This window comes from Perca flavescens, chromosome 5 (assembly GCF_004354835.1).
Source record: "Perca flavescens isolate YP-PL-M2 chromosome 5, PFLA_1.0, whole genome shotgun sequence".
Classification (NCBI taxonomy): Eukaryota; Metazoa; Chordata; class Actinopteri; order Perciformes; family Percidae; genus Perca; species Perca flavescens.
Genome location: NC_041335.1, coordinates 25,387,382 through 25,406,069, shown reverse-complemented (window position 1 = coordinate 25,406,069; position 18,688 = coordinate 25,387,382). Strand labels below are relative to the sequence as shown.

Genomic DNA, 18,688 nt, shown 5'->3' with positions numbered 1-18,688 from the left:
TTGTCATCGTAGGTGCATGTCCACTGTGAGAGACATAATCTAAAAAAAATAAATCCAGAAATCACAATGTATGATTTTTTTAACTATTTATTTGTATGATACAGCTGCAAATAAGTATTTGAACACCTGAGAAAATCAATGTTATTTGGTACAGTAGCCTTTGTTTGCAAGTACAGAGGTCAAACGTTTCCTGTAGTTTTTCACCAGGTTTGCACACACTGCAGGAGGGATTTTGGCCCACTCCTCCACACAGATCTTCTCTAGATCAGTCAGGTTTCTGGGCTGTCGCTTAGAAACAGAGTTTGAGCTCCCTCCAAAGATTCTCTATTGGGTTTAGGTCTGGAGACTGGCTAGGCCACGCCAGAACCTTGATATGCTTCTTACAGAGCCACTCCTTGGTTATCCTGGCTGTGTGCTTCGGCTCATTGTCATGTTGGAAGACCCAGCCTCGACCCATCTTCAATGCTCTAACTGAGGGAAGGAGGTTGTTCCCCAAAATCTTGCAATACATGGCCCCGGTCATCCTCTCCTTAATACAGTGCAGTCGCCCTATCCCATGTGCAGAAAAACACCCCCAAAGCATGATGCTACCACCCCCATGCTTCACAGTAGGGATAGTGTTCTGGGGATGGTACTCATCATTCTTCTTCCTCCAAACACGGTTAGTGGAATTATGACCAAAAAGTTCTATTTTGGTCTCATCTGACCACATGACTTTCTCCCACGACTCCTCTGGATCATCCAAATGGTCATTGGCAAACTTAAGACGGGCCTTGACATGTGCAGGGGAACCTTCCGTGCCATGCATGATTTCAAACCATGACGTCTTAGTGTATTACCAACAGTAACCTTGGAAACGGTGGTCCCAGCTCTTTTCAGGTCATTGACCAGCTCCTCCCGTGTAGTTCTGGGCTGATTTCTCACCTTTCTTAGGATCATTGAGACCCCACGAGGTGAGATCTTGCATGGAGCCCCAGTCCGAGGGAGATTGACAGTCATGTTTGGCTTCTTCCATTTTCTAATGATTGCTCCAACAGTGGACCTTTTTTCACCAAGCTGCTTGGCAATTTCCCCGTAGCCCTTTCCAGCCTTGTGGAGGTGTACAATTTTGTCTCTAGTGTCTTTGGACAGCTCTTTGGTATTGGCCATGTTAGTAGTTGGATTCTTACTGATTGTATGGGGTGGACAGGTGTCTTTATGCAGCTAACGACCTCAAACAGGTGCATCTAATTTAGGATAATAAATGGAGTGGAGGTGGACATTTTAAAGGCAGACTAACAGGTGTTTGAGGGTCAGAATTCTAGCTGATAGACAGGTGTTCAAATACTTATTTGCAGCTGTATCATACAAATAAATAGTTAAAAAATCTTATATTGTGATTTCTGGATTTTCTTTTTTTAGATTATGTCTCTCACAGTGGACATGCACCTACGATGACAATTTCAGACCCCTCCATGATTTCCAAGTGGAAGAACTTGCACAATAGCAGGGTGTTCAAATACTTATTTTCCTCACTGTACATACCGAGAGGAATTGTAAAATCCCTCTCGTCTGATGACGGATGGTGTAACTATAAAATATGTGTGCTATCACAGAGATGAGATTATCTCCCCGTGTATGCTGAGTGAGCAGACGAGACTGATGGAGGTACTGAGGGGGAGGACAGGATGAACAGCAGGAAAGCAGACAGGCGGCGGAGGAGGGGTGTGGGGGTGGGGGGGTGGGTCAGGTGGCGTGACTTTTTACTCCGCGGCTCACTGACCTTGACAATGGAACCACAGCCAGCGACTCGGATAGCTCCCTCCGATAGTGTCTCTCTCTCTCTGCCTCGCTGTCTGTTTATCTCTCTCACTTTCTCTCTCTTTCCGTTTTCCTCTCATCCCCCGTCCCCTGCTTGCTCGTAGCAAGTCGAGCCTGCTGATTGTGGCAGCCAAAATGCACCACCACCTCTCTGCTGCAGCTCACCCCCCTCTTACCTCACGTCTGCTGTTTTTCCAGACAAGCGGGTTTAAAAAGTCAACTGCGTATTGAGCCGTCTAGACTGAAGCCGGTCAGCAACCGACCCTCCCCACCCCCAACTCCCCTCCCCAACCCCCGACTTCTGAGTTGCAGGCTATAGTGGAAAATGGATGAGGAGCAGGTGACCTTGCTGCGCTCTGTCCCTCATTCCTAGCCAAGTGCAAACTGACTCAATGACCACATTATATAAACAATATTGACAACATTGAAACAATGTACTGAAAGCCAAGCTCAAGTTGGCCCTTGACATGTCAACAGTGGGAAAGAGGTGTTCTTTCACTGTAATATTCTAGGAAATATTCACTGATACAAATGTTCATCGCTGATGTGCGATTTATTTTGTGTTCAACTCCTCTTCTGAAAACATAAAGTTATTATTTTCAGCACATGAATATAAAATGTATGAGCGTATACTGCTGTGTACATAACCAAGATAAATCAGACCAGTGCCTCTTTTTCTTTACAAGGTGTTAGCCTTTTAAACGAGGGCACGCTCACCAGATAAAATACTAATGCCAGTACCGGAGTGAACTTCTCACTCTACTGCCTGTTACTCTTTTGATGTTTGGTTTTATGAGTAATTTTTAACTTACTGTTTTGGATACAGTAGCTACTAACCGATTTACTCTACGCATGCTTGTCATAATTGTGGTTTGTGTCATTTTACAGTGCACAAACAAATCATTTGGTTGGGAAACCTACAGTATGAATCAGTTCAGAATTGTAAAAGTAAAACACGTTTGCATTGCACAGCTCTCATGTTATATTAGCACTGAGTAAAGACCCCACATTATTCTTGCCAGTATATTATTTTCTTTACTCTCAATAGTGAAATAATACTGTATATACAGTATCTGCTACTTGCACTAAACGAATAATTGAATCTTCCACAGAGATATTCTCAAACAATTTACACAAACTGCAAAAGATGCATTGTAGTTTGTGAGTGTTTTTTTGGTTCCCTCCAGTCGGTTGATGAGGTGTAACTGTATGGCAGCCTGAAGTGTGACATTCCATGTAAAGCAGCGCGTGATACTTTTTTAAGAGGTGTCTCCAGCCAGCCAGTGGCCCCGCCATGTGCAGTAAGATGACTCTATCCTCCCTGCTAAAAGACAGCATTGACGGCTTCATTTTCCAGCAGAACATTAAACTGTTACAATTAAGCTGTCTTTAAATGCCAGAGTCTGCCTTTCAATCTTGTGTTACACTTTACCTTGTCATTGCTCTTCATTGTGTGATTTAATCATTTAATAATGTAACTTAATGCAGAGATGTTTGAAAGCAGTTTCATCCTGACAAATCCTGTCAGGTCTGCAGTTCTTGATCCTTTCTATGACCTCAGGGTAATGCGTGTAATGCCACTGGTATCATTTCTTGTCGGTGTGAGGTTGATAAACAGGAATTGTTAAAGCTCACATAATCGGTCTCTCATCCCACAGAGTCTGTTTCTTAATAAGCTGGACAACAGAAAAGTGCCTTAGTGGTGGCTGGAAATTCAATTCAATTAAATTGTATACACTTTACAGATAGAGTAGGTCTAGACCACATTCTATAATTTACAAATACCCATCAATTCCAGTAATTGTAAAAGTGAGCAACACCTTTGCATTTTGCAAGTGGAAGTGCCTGACTTCTGTCTGGTTATCAAATCTTCTGGAAATGAAGTAGCAGGAAGGTTGTCACTTTTACTGATGGCGACCAAAACGGTCAGTCACCAATTATTACATTTGAAAGTCAAAGTGTGAGTCAAGTGTGTGGTAAAATATTACATTTATATTTCCATGCAGTCTTGCTTGGTGGCCTCATGTCAGAAAAAAAGAGAGTTGTGAGTCCAGATGTTAAAGCTAGTAAATATATCTGACTCTTTTTGTAAATGGTGTGCAAATTTTAGACGTACCATAGCATATGTTTCCATAGCGTCTATTAACCTCCGTTTGCATGTGTGGTGTGTAAGTGATAACAAACAAAAGGACTGCAGACCCTCAGTGTCGGTAGAGATCTCACAGACGTGTACCCAATGCTTCATTCATCTCACCTTGGGAGGCAAGGGTTGGAAAACCAGTCAAGCAGCACACATTGATTACCCTCTAGAGAATGTGCTAGACCTTCGAAGCGCAATATGTGAAGCTACTTAGAAACATGTCGTTTCTTTGATGGTTTATCTCTCTTACATCTTTGTCAATCCCGCTAGTGCAGCCCTCCCGCCCACCTTCAGCTCCTCTTTCTTCCATTTTCCCACCCATACAGCCTTTCTCGTCCTGTCATCCCTGGACTGGTGGTCCGTCTTTTTGGGAGGTTAAGGGGCACCGTGGGTGAGAAGGCAATCGGCAGGTTGTGCGGGCACCGTGCTTGCCTTTTCCCACAGCCTGCGTCAAATGCTGCTGAACCCTGACCCCAGTGGGTCCTCACTCTCAAAATTGGTGTGGAACGCAATTCAGCCAGACCGACCCTATTCAGGGTCAAACTTTCCATTGGAGGAGAAAAGAATCCCCCATCCCAGTTGTGGTCAGTGCCTTCCCTTTGTCTAATGGTCAAGTAGGGTCAGACGACCGGCCGCCACTAGCCAGGACAAGACTTCCGAAAAGCCTATTCAACATGTGATTTGACCCCAAGATTTCTTTGCTGACTCGCAGGGATCAAACGCTGGGAATCTCCGGGGGTTCTCTTCCGTGGAGTTTTTCATCCATTGAAACTTACCCTTTTGACAAAACTCGAAATGACTAAAAGTTTTTCTGAAACTTTCCTTCATGGCACAGTAGTGTTTGTGGGACTCCTGGAAAAGGTTCATCCAGGCCTCACTTCTAAATAACTCACTCCCGATGGTCGTTATTGAGTTTAAGGATAATTAACTTGAAAAGAAGGAGCACATGGGACAGCTTTAATCCTCAACTGTTGAAATGTTTGTTAATGCTGTGGCTGGGGCTGCTTTTGCTTTGGCTGGGCCACATCATTAGCTGTACACTCCTGATTTCCTGGTAGTGGTTAAAACCAGCCATGAGCCATTCTGTAACAGAAGGAATAAATAGTGCATAAAAATAAGCACATTTCCTAAAGTACATCAAATCTCACTTTTAATGCTGAGCCCTGGAAGCACTGCAACTATGCATATACACAGAGACACCAGTGCAGTGGAATTAACAAATTTCAGTTTGATAAAGTGATATACACCATTTTACCAATAGTAAAAGTTAGAGACAGACTTTAAACAGCTGGAAAAGGTCAGTGGAATGTGTGTTTTGAACAAATAAGCCTTGGTTTCATTATATCCTTTGTTTAAGTCTTTTGTCCCATTTTCTGCTTTGTTGCCATCTACTGTACGAAACCTATCTGAAACAAAACACATGCCAACAAACGTGCACATTCACAGACACACATAGAAACAATATGAATATGTGGTCATAATTATGAATAGAATGCAAGACAGAAAAGGTAAGAAAACCCAGGAACCTTGAATTTCAATTATGATGGTCCCTTGGTGTGTGTGTGTGTGTGTGTGTGTGTGTGTGTGTGTCTCTGTTTGTCTATGTGAGAGAGGGTGAATGTGTGGGAGTGAGTGTGCAGACTCCAACTTGAAGCATGGTTTAAATCTTTTGCAGAAGGGGGGCACTTTGATTGTAATGCTGCGTGCTGTGTGCTAAAGCGGGGGCCTGCTGCAGCTTTAAAGCTGGTCAACTGTCAGGACTGGAGCGTGAAAGGGGGGCCCCAGAGTGAAAGGGGTGAAGGGTCCTGGAGGAGGAGGGGTGGCTTGTAACGGACCTCCTGGGCTTTGAGGGCCCTCTGTGTGGGCTGCTACAGCAAGGCGGCCCTCTTCACAAGAAGAAGAGGGAGGGCAGGCTCGAGGGAAGGTGCTGGTGCATTGGCCCCTGCAGCGGGGAGCATGGGCAGGACGCCAGCTCACCCGTTCAAGTCCCACATACCAGATGTTCCTTGTCAGGGAGCTCTTGGCCTTTAATAAATTGAGTTACTGTAAATCTGTAATAAGGCAAGGCAAACATGGGCACTTCACCTCCCCCACTACACACACATCCCAGATATTCTGTTCTAACAGACTATTCTTGGTGTCCTACAGGTCAACCCCTGGTGAAGGGACCATGTCCCACCTACTGAACCTGCCAATTATTTTCCAACATACAGAAGAAACGGATGTTTTCCGTCCCCTTTGCCCCCTAGAAAATGTCATTCATGCTTATGCTTCTGGACTGAAACATCAACGGGTTTCTGACCTTAAGTCCTTGATCTCGTTCAGGGACCTGACCCAAAGAGAAATTTATTTTGAGATGTTATGGTATAACAGAAACTTATGACATTAGATTTAATAATCCTGTTTGTCTGATGGTCCAGTTGTTAGTCTGTTCCCAGACTGTTCCGATAACAATCCAGTCTCAAGTAGAGCATGGCGATATGGTTGGAACCCAAAATACTGCCAATATCAATATATATATATATAATATAATCAAATAAAATAATCAAACTGATGTTAAGAACAATAAACTGTTTCGCTGTTGTGTATTACATTAAACTAAAAAATTTAGTAAAACATAACAATTTTTTGCTCAGAATTATTGATTTGGAAAACAGAATTTTGTAGAACGATAACATCACAGTATGATTGTGCTGAAAGTAGATCATCACCTAGCCCCAATCCCCTGTGTTTAACTATGTTTGAATTTGTGGTCTGCAAACACATTGCATCTGTTGTTTCTACTACCAGACTTGAGGCATGGGTCATTTACCCAGGTAACCGCAGCCAGTCTTTGTGGAAGTCATCTGATCTTCTGCAAGAAAAATAAAAAATAAATTCCTCGGTGCTACTGAAAGGGGTTGGGAAGAATCTCCTCTGTGCAGTCTTGCTTAGATTTACAGCGCCTCTGAGGATGGCTCTGATCTGGCAGTGGTCAGTTGGCTTTGAAGAGAAGTGCACCGCAAGTGAATCACTTTGATCCTGCATTGAGCCTGAGGGAGACCCATGGTCCCACCTGAGTGAAACAGGACAGTAAATCTAAAAGCAGCTCAGTTTTTGCACTGTGACATGGGGACTTGAGTCTTAATTTGTTGCCTGTCGAATCCTCTGGTCCAACAGTTCTACAACTGTGGCCTGGTTCCAGGGTGGCCTCAACGCTTTTACGTGCTGGCTAGGCCTGGATTGTTTCCACAGCAAATGAAGGGACTAAAGTGAAAGTCCATATCTTTTTCCCATTCCCTCTCTCCATACTCGGACTTTAGGTTCATGGTCCTTGTTTTATAATTTGTTATTGTGTGTGGGTCCCTTTAAACTTGTACATGCATTTGCTGCTAAGCCCTGCTTAATGGTTCAGCATGGGCACCCACAAACCACTGCAATTGTGGCTAATGCCACAATTACAAAATTTAAAACATGGTCTTTAACTGTGAAAACTGTGCACCACTGCTTATTGATGATTGGCTTGTTGGTCTGAGCCGATTGTTTTCTCTTCTGCCTCCTCAAAAGTAGGCCAGTCACCAGATAGCCAATGTATTTTTAAAGACAAAAAGAATGAGGAAGCAAGTAGAAAACAACCGCACATGCTAGGCAACAGCAACGTGCAGTCATTGTAAGACATTTCCTGCTTTAGGTGACTTCAAGAGAAACCTGCCTGTGTACTTGCTGTAGATTTGTCCACAGCACCCATTACAGTGTTGAAGAGCAATGACATCTCCCGTAACGATGAGAGTACAAGTATGTACATGAATTGTTGCTGACATGAGATGGTGTAGGGTTTGCCATGGGCACCATGCTAAACCCTTTTTAATCCTCTCTCTGTGCTGTGCTACTGTACCCGTTAGCTGAAACAAAATTTAGAGGTCCTCACTTCATGTAATCTGGAAACAAAGGTGGTAATGTCCTGTGCCCCCACCTACAGGTGATACTTTCACTTAAGAGATGATCAGGTCATTATCTACCTTGGGTAAGGCTCTGGGACGGTAATCCACTCAGATGCAAAACCTTGGGTCAATTGCCCTAGGTGCTACAGCCTTGCTATAGGCTTTAGGTTTTATTTGTTGGCTACTGGGCCTGCATTTGACACCTATCAGAGTTTGTGGTGCAATGTTTGTTTTTTCACAGGCTTCCCAAGTGTTCCTCTCTTGGGGACCTCCGGGCTTTCGCATGTCTTTAAGGCTCTTTAGGTAAGCCGGAAAAGCAAACAAAGGCATATCTATTATATGGTAAGTGGATCTCACATTACCCTCCCATTTCAATGCAGTCACCAGTGTGGGCCACTTTCCAAGTGACTGATATTTTCACAGGGGCCAACATGTCAAGGGATGGTGTAATTGATTGTCCTGGATATTTGAGTATGCCACTTTCCCTAGTTCAGAGACCCCTAATGCTTCCTTCTCCAGTTATATGGCTTACTCATGTGGTGAGGTTTTGACACATGACAGTGAAGTAGGATAGACGTGTGGTCATGGTACATATTAGAACAAGGGCATTGGAGGCCATAACTTCTATTTTATAAGGCACAGTTATTTTAAAGCCACATTTATTTTTTTATTCTTATTAGCTAAATACATATAAAGATGTGCTTTCTGCGGCCTTTCCCATATGTCACTTTATGCACACATGCTCTAAACTAGCCTTTGAACAGAGGATGTTATTTTGTTAAAAAAGGGCCCCTGCTCAAGGTTATCAAAATGAAAACCTCAAGGCTAAAATCATTGGTTCTTCAATGAGTTGATTGAGTAAAGCTCTCCTTGCTCCACAGAGGAGTTTTGATAGTTGCCTGCAGGAAAGCAGTGTTTGAAGGATCACTTATCTGTTTTTGAGTAAATCTTTTTATCAGCTTCTCTTTCTGTTTTGGATTTTTATAACATCGCTGAAAGGCAAAATCTTCTCAAGTGAACGTTTTCCTTTCTTCCTATTATGCTCTTTATTACTTAAACAGGAAGCGATTATTAGTATTATTTGATATTATTGAATTTAGTTTTTCTCAGACTTTTGAATCCTGAGGCAACTGCAAGAGCCAGACTCGACAAAAACAACTTGCCCTAGTTGAGAAATTGAGAGTTGACAGCGCAGGTCATTTAACTTTCTTTTACGATACTGATCTGCTGTAGGAGTGTATCCAACAAACCTGCGTCTGTTACATCTGGCTTTGCTGTTAACCTCTGCAAGAATGCTAGAACTGACTTTAGATTTCCCAAATACACGCGCATAGTGCAAGACCATTGAACCACAGCAATTCTTTTTATCAGAATGATCCTGAACATGGCATGTAAACTGAGTTCATTCTGTTGCCTTGGACCTCTGCCATCACACCCTTGAGAAAGGCACTTAACCTGAATTACTCTGCACAAAAGTGAATGCAGAAATTACTACAGGAAACATACAGGGTACACCGTAAGTGTCTGTGATATTGGTTGCAGCAAGGCAGTTTTTCACTGTTTGGCATGTGTTGTCACAAAGTCTGTTTCTCTCAAAAATGTAATATATACTGTATTTTAACCGATAGACGTACAATGTTAAGAATCAACGGTTTGTCATTTTTCGGAGCGGTTGTTGTTGCCCCCCCACCCCCACAATGATGCTGGTGGTACGACCTGTAACAGGTTAAATCTTAAGCTTTACTATGAATAAATGAATACCTACATTCTGTTCATTCATCTAGTAGTTGGACTGCTGGGCACCTTGATAGAGAAGCAGAGATCGATTCTTCGGTTTTGTTTTCCAGTACAGCCTAGTATTTAAGAAGATAGGCGTTTGAGAGCAATACAACCTGCTTTCTAGTTTGAATACTATATTTGTTTAGGATAAAAATGTGTGAGGGCTACAGATTTGCCAGGGGGGTTCTCACATATATTCTAAGCAGCCAACATTATGCACCTCCATGACTAGAACTTGGCCTCAGGCATCTTTCTCTTCTCTCTTGTCCAGTTAGTCTTTTTTGAGTTTTTGCCTCTGCCTCCCTGGTGTGTTTAGTTGGTCAGAGTAGGGCTCTGCTGGCGGTAGTCAGCCGCCAAAGCTCTTTTTATTCTGCCAGGATATCCTCTTTACATGACATGATGCCAACAGTGACCATCACATTTAGAAAATCTGGCTTTGGTCAGGGAGCAGCTGGATGCGTGTGCCACGCATGCCCATGCATTGTAAAAGGTGCCTGAAGTAGGGTTGCCAGGGTTGGAGCTTAATCTTAGCTGACTAGCTGTGCATCCAGTCCCTGCTGACACTGTCAAAAATGGTCAAACCTAACGATCTATCTTTGATGAAGTGACACTTCCTCTAAACTTATTTTCCAAAAAATGAATAGCCAAATTGTCTCTTCTAATCAACATGTGCAATTTAAGCTGAAAGTTAGAAAACAATGATTCTGTCTAGAGGAAGCTTAGTCTTGTTGGCCAAGTTTATTTTGGTTTCTGTCCCACAAATAGCCTAGATACGGATTTCCAATAGTGATTAAAGAAAAATCTAGAAATTCCTTTATGTGCACTTTCCCATCCTGATCAAATTGTCCCTCACCTCTCCCTCATTTAATCATTAAATCAGTTGCATACTTGAAGACTAATTTGTTTTTCATCATCAAACTTTACTTACATATTTCTGAATCTAAGTAAATGTTAAAAACAACTGTAAACCATTATTTATAGAACTGTTTTCTACTAAAACATTACCTTCTTTGTGCAAGAATGTGTCAGATTTTTATTTTTGTATTTTTTTTAATGACCATAACATGACCATTTGTTACACAAAGATAATCAGGCCACCTAATACAGAGTTGTGGCTTTTTGGAAAGGAAGATGTGTTTTAAAAATGGACTACTAGCTATCAGCAAATCACCATGCTTTGGCTGTTTTAAAGCCTTTACACATGATACAGTATGCTGGGTAGGTAGGAGAAATTGACCACTCTTCCACCTTGCAAAAATTGGTTACAAATGTAATGGTAATCGGTTATTTTAAAAATCAAATACTACAGTAATTATAAATATAACTGTCTATAATAAATCATTTCCTAAGAATAAAATATAAAATCCAGCTCATGCATGTTCTCAATAATTGCACTGTCCACTCCGCAACTAGTTGGGCTCAGAAGTTTTATGGCTCTCCCCACGACCGAATACCCTGGTGGTTAACATGGCTGGATTCCAGCAGCAGGAATTCAGTTCACACAGACACAGGTGATTAAATATTTTTTGACTCCCTTATGCATCTATAAGCCGCTTTCTCCCATGCACAAGGCCAGGCCCCTGGTCTGTATGACCTAGAAGAAGCTAGACTGGATGACCCAGTGGTCATCCTAGGAGCCATCTGGCAACCGATGTCTTGTGTGGCTTACCCTTCCCACAGCCTCACGCAATTCCTTAAGCAAGCATAAGTGTGCTTAGGAGGACTTAATCTCAGAGAAACTGGTTACGGCCACACTGTTGACTGCCAGTGTGGGTGCACTGTTAGGTCATGGGGTTCCTTCAGAAGAAGAAAACATACTTTATTTAATTTTTTTTATTTTTTACATATTAGAGACACAGGCCCAAAATACACACACACAAACATGACCTATACACATGCATTAATGGATAGATGTCAGAGCGAGGGAGCTGCCCATGGACAGGCACCCCGAGCGGTTGCTCAAGGGCACCTTGGCAGTACCCAGGTGAACTGGCACCTCTCTAGCTTCCAGTCTACACTGTACTTGGTCTGTATGGGGACTTGAACCAGCAACCCTTCGGTTCTTAAACGAGTCCCCAAATGCTACCCCAGTAGGCAGCATTTTTGGTGATATATCCCATCTGCCTTTTTCGTGATAGATAGATCAATTGATTTTTATTGTCATTGTATGCGATACAACGAAATTCTGTTGGAGCCATCCTCTCCAAATAGCAGCATAGAGTAAAAAAATAAAGAGATACACATACACATCCATATACATACATACATACGTACGCACGTACATACATACGCACATACATACCTATACAGAGTAAGAAGATAAAAAAACATATATACACATATATATATATACACACACACACACACACACACACACACACACACACACACACACACACACACACACACACACACACATATATATATATATATATATATATATATATATATATATACATACATACATATACACACGCATACACATATGCACATACACTAACACATTCTCAATAAATAGATAAAACAGCTAAAACAGTGAACACAGCAGTTATTGCACAGAGTCCGATTGCACTGAGGGGGTAAGAGGGGGTAAGAGATGTGTGTTTGTATGCGTGGATGTGTGTATGATTTTTGTAATATGTTCCCAGCTCTGGGGAAGAAGCTGTTCCGGAGTCTATCTTTGCGTGTCCTGGGGGTTCTCAGTCTGCCTGAGGGGAGGGTGATGAACAGGGAGTGTCCGGGGTGATTGAAATCTCTGGATTGGATGTGCCCTTTCAATGAAATGTGGCCCGTATGAAGGTGTTCATACCACCTAGGTATTAAGTAAATGGGGGATTATTTGCTATCTCAGAATACTCGTGTTTTCATGAGTGCACAACTGTAAAGCTGCACTGAAAACTTAATAAGCCATCTGGTATCATTGGTAAGATCAGTTGTCTGATCATTCTAAGGACAGAAGGCATTTGCCGCACTGTGAGATGCCCCTGGGCGTGTTCTGTTGGCCTGCAAGACAACAAGGTGAAGTGAGAGAAGCTTGAGCCTGTCTACACTTGCACACAGGTCACTGCTGGCCTTTTGACTGTCTGCCAGTGCAGGGGCCAGAGTCTTCCAGAAGAGGGCCTTGGCCACAGGCAGACAAGTGAGCCAGCCAGCCAGACAGGCAGCCAGCCGCATCGTCTGCAGTCTAGGTCTGGAGCTAGAGCCTGGCCTAGGGCAGCTCAAGTTACCCAGACAGATTTGTTAACACTGTTTGGGTCCACTCGGCTTTCTAGCCAGGCCTCTGAGCCAAATGCGGCTGAGGTGACTTAATCTGTCATTAAACTCACATTACACCCGGACAGAAACTCAACTCAGGGGCAGAGACGGCGCTCACTCTCCTACTCACTGGCATGGCTGGCTGGATGTGAGCAGACACAAAGAATACCCCCCTCCCTATCCTCTTCATGCCACACACCATGGCACAGCTAGACAGCCCAGCACAGTCTAGACAAAAGCAATTTCACTTGAAGTTGAAAAGTCATTTGACTGTGTGACGGGCACCTGTGTGGATTTGGTGCACTTTACAGGGTGCACATATGTATTTCTCTTTTTGTATTGGAAAATACCAATTCAAAATACTGAGGTTATCTGCTATTTTGATTTTAAGAATTTGTTCAATCATCAATCTTTGTTTCATATTTGCTATATATATACTATACTATCTGAACAGATTGTGATTTCAAATCATAATGGCTAGACATGTAATGTTCTGAAAACCAGATTACAATAATTTGTACAAGAAACCAAGAAAAAACAGTTTTCTTTACTGTATAGTATAGTCAAGCTCTCATATTAGATCATTTTTCTATCACATTTTTAAAGGAGTTATGAATACTACAGATGATGATACATGTTGTAACTTGATAAGTGTGAGAGACACATTTCTTTAAACCTTTACAAGCAAACATAAAAGTGTCAAACTTAACATGAAACTGACTAAATAAGTTTACATGGTGGGAAACCTGAGAGCTGCTGACAATACACATTTGTCTTTGTATGTTATTCACTGGCTATCAGACGACCAGGAGGAGATGGCTGAACTTTGTTCTCATCGGGCAAACAAAATTGCTTCCATTACTCTCAGCTTGAAAATGTCAGAAACCCTAACAACCTGCAGTACCTCAAGTGGAGGTCTAAGACATTATTTCCCTCTGTTGAGATTTGTTTTTACATAACAGCTGGTTGTGGTTCTCCTCCCAACCCCCCACTGTCATGAGCGGCCAAAAGCCAACATACGAACTTTATAATCAACTCTTACAAAGAGCATTGCCAAGCCAACATATTTCCTAGAGAAAATATTTTAATTTTATTTAGTTTTATTGTATTATATTTTACTTCTTCTTATTATTATCTCATTATGGATGCATAGCTGTGTTTGGGAAGTTTCATGGCTGTGCCTTCGTGTATTTGTGAGTGATTATGTGATGAAAACGCACTTGCATGGAAAACCGATTGATTTGTGGATAGAAATGATTCTCTGGGCTCTTGTTTTTCCCTATTAATGTTCTTAACCTCAGAAAACAAAGAGCGTGGCCTCTGAAAACAGTAATCCAATTGTTAAACCCAATTTCTTCTTACACTTAGGATATACTTATTATCAAAATGATAATCCTTACTTTATCATTAGTCTTTGTCATACTTTATCATTAGTCCTTACTTCTAGCTGAGTCATGAACTGACCATACACTGGACTAAAAAACATCCCAAAGCTTTACAATGGAAGGCAACAAATCTGCAGGTTTTCAGTCCCACTCGTTACTAAAGCCCACTATAATATTGGCTACTTTCCCCAACATGTGTGGAGGTGTTTAAGTTATTGAAATGAATACTGAATGTTTTGGCTGACCACCTTCTGTTTCTGCCGGCAGGTCAAGAAGTACTTTGAGCTGGAGCCACTGGCCAGAGGGAAGCGCTGGATCCTGGAGGGCAGCACCACCGACAACTTGGAGGCAGTGAAGGAGAGCTTTGGTCAGTTCATTAGCCTGTTGGAGGACAAAGACACAGAGCCTGCAAGGATATGATGCTAACACTGCTAATGCTAAGAGACATTAGCGGCTAACGACAAAGAAACACCGCATCCTGCTGGTGCCCATGTACATACACTCATGCACAGACACAAACATGCACACACAAGAAAATGCAGCAGCTGTTGGCCTCTCTCTTTGAGAAGTGGATTGTATGTTGTCCTCCCTTCACTGCGCTCTCATTTTTCAAATTGGAAGAGTGTGTGCACCAGTCAGTCACTACAACCCGACAGAGGAAAGCTGCCATTAAACCCACCCAATGTAAAGCAGTTTGTCAAGAAAACTCATTGAACTTTGCCAGAAATGGAAATCTTGTTTACTACTGTCTGTGCCATTGTGATTAAACCAATGGCATGTGGGACATATGGCATTCCTTCAGTCATCATTGGACATGAACACACACACATTCTCAATCTTACACAAACACACGCTGCCACACACAAAGTGGAGCCCAGGTTGTCTGTAGATATGTTTAACATCTCCAGTAATTACTTTACAGGATGTTTGGGTGGGCTCGGTTGATGTTCTTTCCACTGAGAAGTACTGTATGGCTGTCAAGTGTGCTTTTCTGTTTGACTCGGTAACAACGAATGCCGTTGTGTGATTGGAGTCCAAAGCCTTGTGTTATGTATGGTAGTTACATATCAGTGTATCACACCGTATCTGAATATCTAATCTGAATAGTGTTGTCTAAGTATTATGTACATGCAACAGGCATATTGCTGTGTACCCTCCTGTGCAGCCATACACAGGTACTACTAATTATGTAACTAAGTGCTAGGTGACCTTATATAGACCATTTGGAGGAAGCGGGAACAAGTCTGAATGCTTTTATAAATCAGAATCTGATTTTTTATATATCATACCACACTTCTTTCAAATCAAAGAAGAAAAAAAAAAAAGAGAAAAAAAAACAGCCACCATGATTGACAGGGCTGGTACAGAAATGTGATGGATTTGGTTTCATTTCAGTGTTGAGCAAATGTCATGTTTGTTTTAGTTTTTCTACATTTTTACTGTTTTTCTTTTTCCTTTTTGAATTTGACATAATCCCTCTCCACACTGGCTGGCGACTCCAGTCTCCCATCAGGGTGGAATACAAACTCTATCAATCAGCCACAGCAACAGCTGCATCTGACAAGTCCCTGTCCGACACCCTAATGCCTTCCAACTGTCTGTGAAGACCCCTCCCTGTCTGCTGTTTATCGTGGACCCCCGCCCCACCTCATCCCAACCCGTCCTAACCAACACTACCCCTCCACTCCAGCTCTGCTCCCTGTCCCCATTACTGCTCTCTGTTTTTTTATTTATTTTTTTAATCCCAGATGCCATTGTTCAGCGCGGCTGCCCTTGTGTGGACTCCACACCTCTAGAACAAGTCGTGCTCGTTGTGCCACAGGTGTTTGCTTGTCCCCAAGATGTGCCTCAGTAATGTTCACACCTCCTTCCTGCATGCTTTTGTATTTCCATTGCTGTTCGTTGACTATTTTGTCAGGTTTTACGAGATTGAATCACTTTTTGTACCTGACTTTGTGAGATCTGCCAGGTAGTTTTTTTTTACAATCTGGATGGGTCGGTGCATTCGATCTCTTGAATGCAAAATAATTGGACTTTGCATACCATCTGCTCACACCTAGTTTTCAAAAATCTTCACTGCAGTCTTTTTTTTTTTTTTTTTTTTTTTTTTTCCAATCATGGGTTTTGTCTAAAATGGCAATTAAAGTTTTAAAAATTGAAATGTCTTAGTTGTTATTCACTTTTTGATTACTTTTGCTAGTTAAAATATCAAAGTGAAATATTTGATATTCACATAAATGTCTCTTATTTTTAGTGTGTAATCTTATAATGGGAGTATGGATGACAGTTTCTAGGTTTGTTAAGAAGTATAAATATTTTCTGCATTCTGCTTTCACAGAATACTAACTGAACTGTGTAGCACATGATTGTAATGTTTTATCTGCTTGTGAAAGACCAGGTATGAATAGGAGACTAGATGTCTTTGATTTGTGATTTAAGGTGACCTGTGGAAATCTGAGACACTGGAAGATAATTGGGAGAACGCAGGTGAGCCAGTTGAGGTCGAGCCAAAGTTGAAAAATAAAAATAAAAAAAATCAGTCAAAGTGGTGCAGCTGAAGAAAGTTTTGAGTGGAAAGTTAACCAAGTGAGACAGGAGTTCCTAATAAATATAATCTACTCTGCTACCTCTGCCTCCCCTTTTCTTCTCCTTTTGCCCTTCTTCCCTCTCTTTCAAATTAACCGTGTGGCTTTAATACAATGTGTGTCATGCAGGTTGCCCTGGCGACTCTTTGATCCTGTTTTCCAGTCTCTGCCTCTGGGGCAGACGTGCTTCTCTTCAGTCTGCTGCACACTAGCTCTGGAAGCTGCTGCAGCCCTGAGACAAACCATGGGCTGCTGCGCTCGTCTCGCTCCCCCCTTTTCTTCCTGTCGCTCTCACTTTCTCTCTGTTTTTTGAGTCCTCACTATCTCTCTCTCCTTACTGTTTTTTTCTTTTCTCTCTCTCTCAGGTTCTCTCCATCTCTCTGTCTTTCTCTTACTCGCTCTGCTTCCCTTTGGTCACGCCAAAGCAGCCCTCCCTCAGCATGGGCATCCAGGAGCAAGGAAGAGGCCAGGACCTCAGCGAAGCAGCCCTCCCGGGAGGAAAAAAAAGAGAGAGACAGAGAGACCTCTCCCTCTCTTCCACTCCTCCTCAATCTCTGTCTGCAAAGTTGATTTTATTCTGCTGAAAAAGACGCAGTCTAACTTTTCCTCCCACACTGAACCTTTACCTGCTCTACCTGTTTAATTGCTGGTGTCTGGCTGTAATGTTAAGAGTTGTTTCTCGTCCTTGTTGGCAGCCGACCTTCAGTGTGGCTTACAGATAAGAAGCTGCAAAGTTATGTTATCGTTGTTGTGTGGTAATGCAGTCCAGCCTTTTTGAATCGGTCTGTGCATTACCAAGCAACATTAACGGAGATGTGATGTTTACTGTGATGGATACAGTATCTCAAGTCTCTGCAAGTCGATTTTTATAATTCACTCAAATTAATGGTAATTAATGGCTGCCTGGAAGGGAGGAAAAACACTAACAAACTATGGCAAGCCTAATTGTTGGCAGGCATATAAAGTGAAGGTGCGATTTGTAACAAAAGGGTGAAACATGCCGAAATGCCAGAGGGATGCTTTTAAGATTTTGCATGTAAAGAATGACTCCACACAAAAGCACTTAACAGAAACATTTCTCCCAGCGTGCAAAGCTGCAGCCTCCAGCATAGTTTATTTATCATTTGTCGTTTTGGTTTTGATTTTCTGACACAAAGAGCTCTGCTGCATTCATGCCATTACTAGTCTTCGTTGCGTTAATAGCTTGGTTACAGTGTGAACAGTACAAACACATTACAGTCGGTGAGATCACAGGAAATCTTCCATCGAGTGTGGATTGGATTTTAACATGGGCTGAAAATGAACCCTCCTGGTCTTACAGTGTAGGAAGTAGACCACAGAATGAATGAAGCCATGTAGGTTTTATATTCAATTTTAAGTTTTAAATAACCTTACGTCTTTTTCAGCACAACTTCGTAAAAAGTGAAGTAGCTGCCTCAGTGTTTTTACTACTGTTCACTTTTCTTCCCTCAAATAATCACAAACGCTTTTTAAACGGGATAAAGTAAGCATCATGTATTATCTGCTATCTGTATTTCAAGTAGCATCTGTTGATCAGTCAAGGTAAAAAACAGGAAAAAGAAAAACAGCAGTGATTGTCAATATCAATAGATGTTGCACAGAAGTAAAATATCAACAAAACAAAAGTATCTGCAATAATGTCATTAAATATATTATGTGACAGATTTTATGAAACAGTTCTAAAGTAAATATGTGAGCATCCAAACAGCTGGGGTTTTAGCTGTGCATACTACAAATGAGTGAAATCGCATGTGCCAATACTGTGAATTTGTATTTCTTTTTACTTGACAAAAAGGTTTAATC

The 18,688-nt window shown here is 41.9% G+C and overlaps 1 protein-coding gene across 1 annotated transcript in view; it reads left to right on the top strand.

Annotated features, from left to right (window-relative positions):
- Positions 1-16,444, top strand: part of arl15a (ADP-ribosylation factor-like 15a) — a 121,195-nt gene extending 104,751 nt beyond the window's left edge. Inside the window, exon 5 of the mRNA XM_028578301.1 lies at positions 14,547-16,444. Within this exon, the coding sequence (XP_028434102.1) occupies positions 14,547-14,699 (153 nt within the window). The 3' untranslated portion in view covers positions 14,700-16,444. The remainder of the gene's footprint in view (positions 1-14,546) is intronic.
- The last annotated feature ends 2,244 nt before the right edge of the window (positions 16,445-18,688 follow it).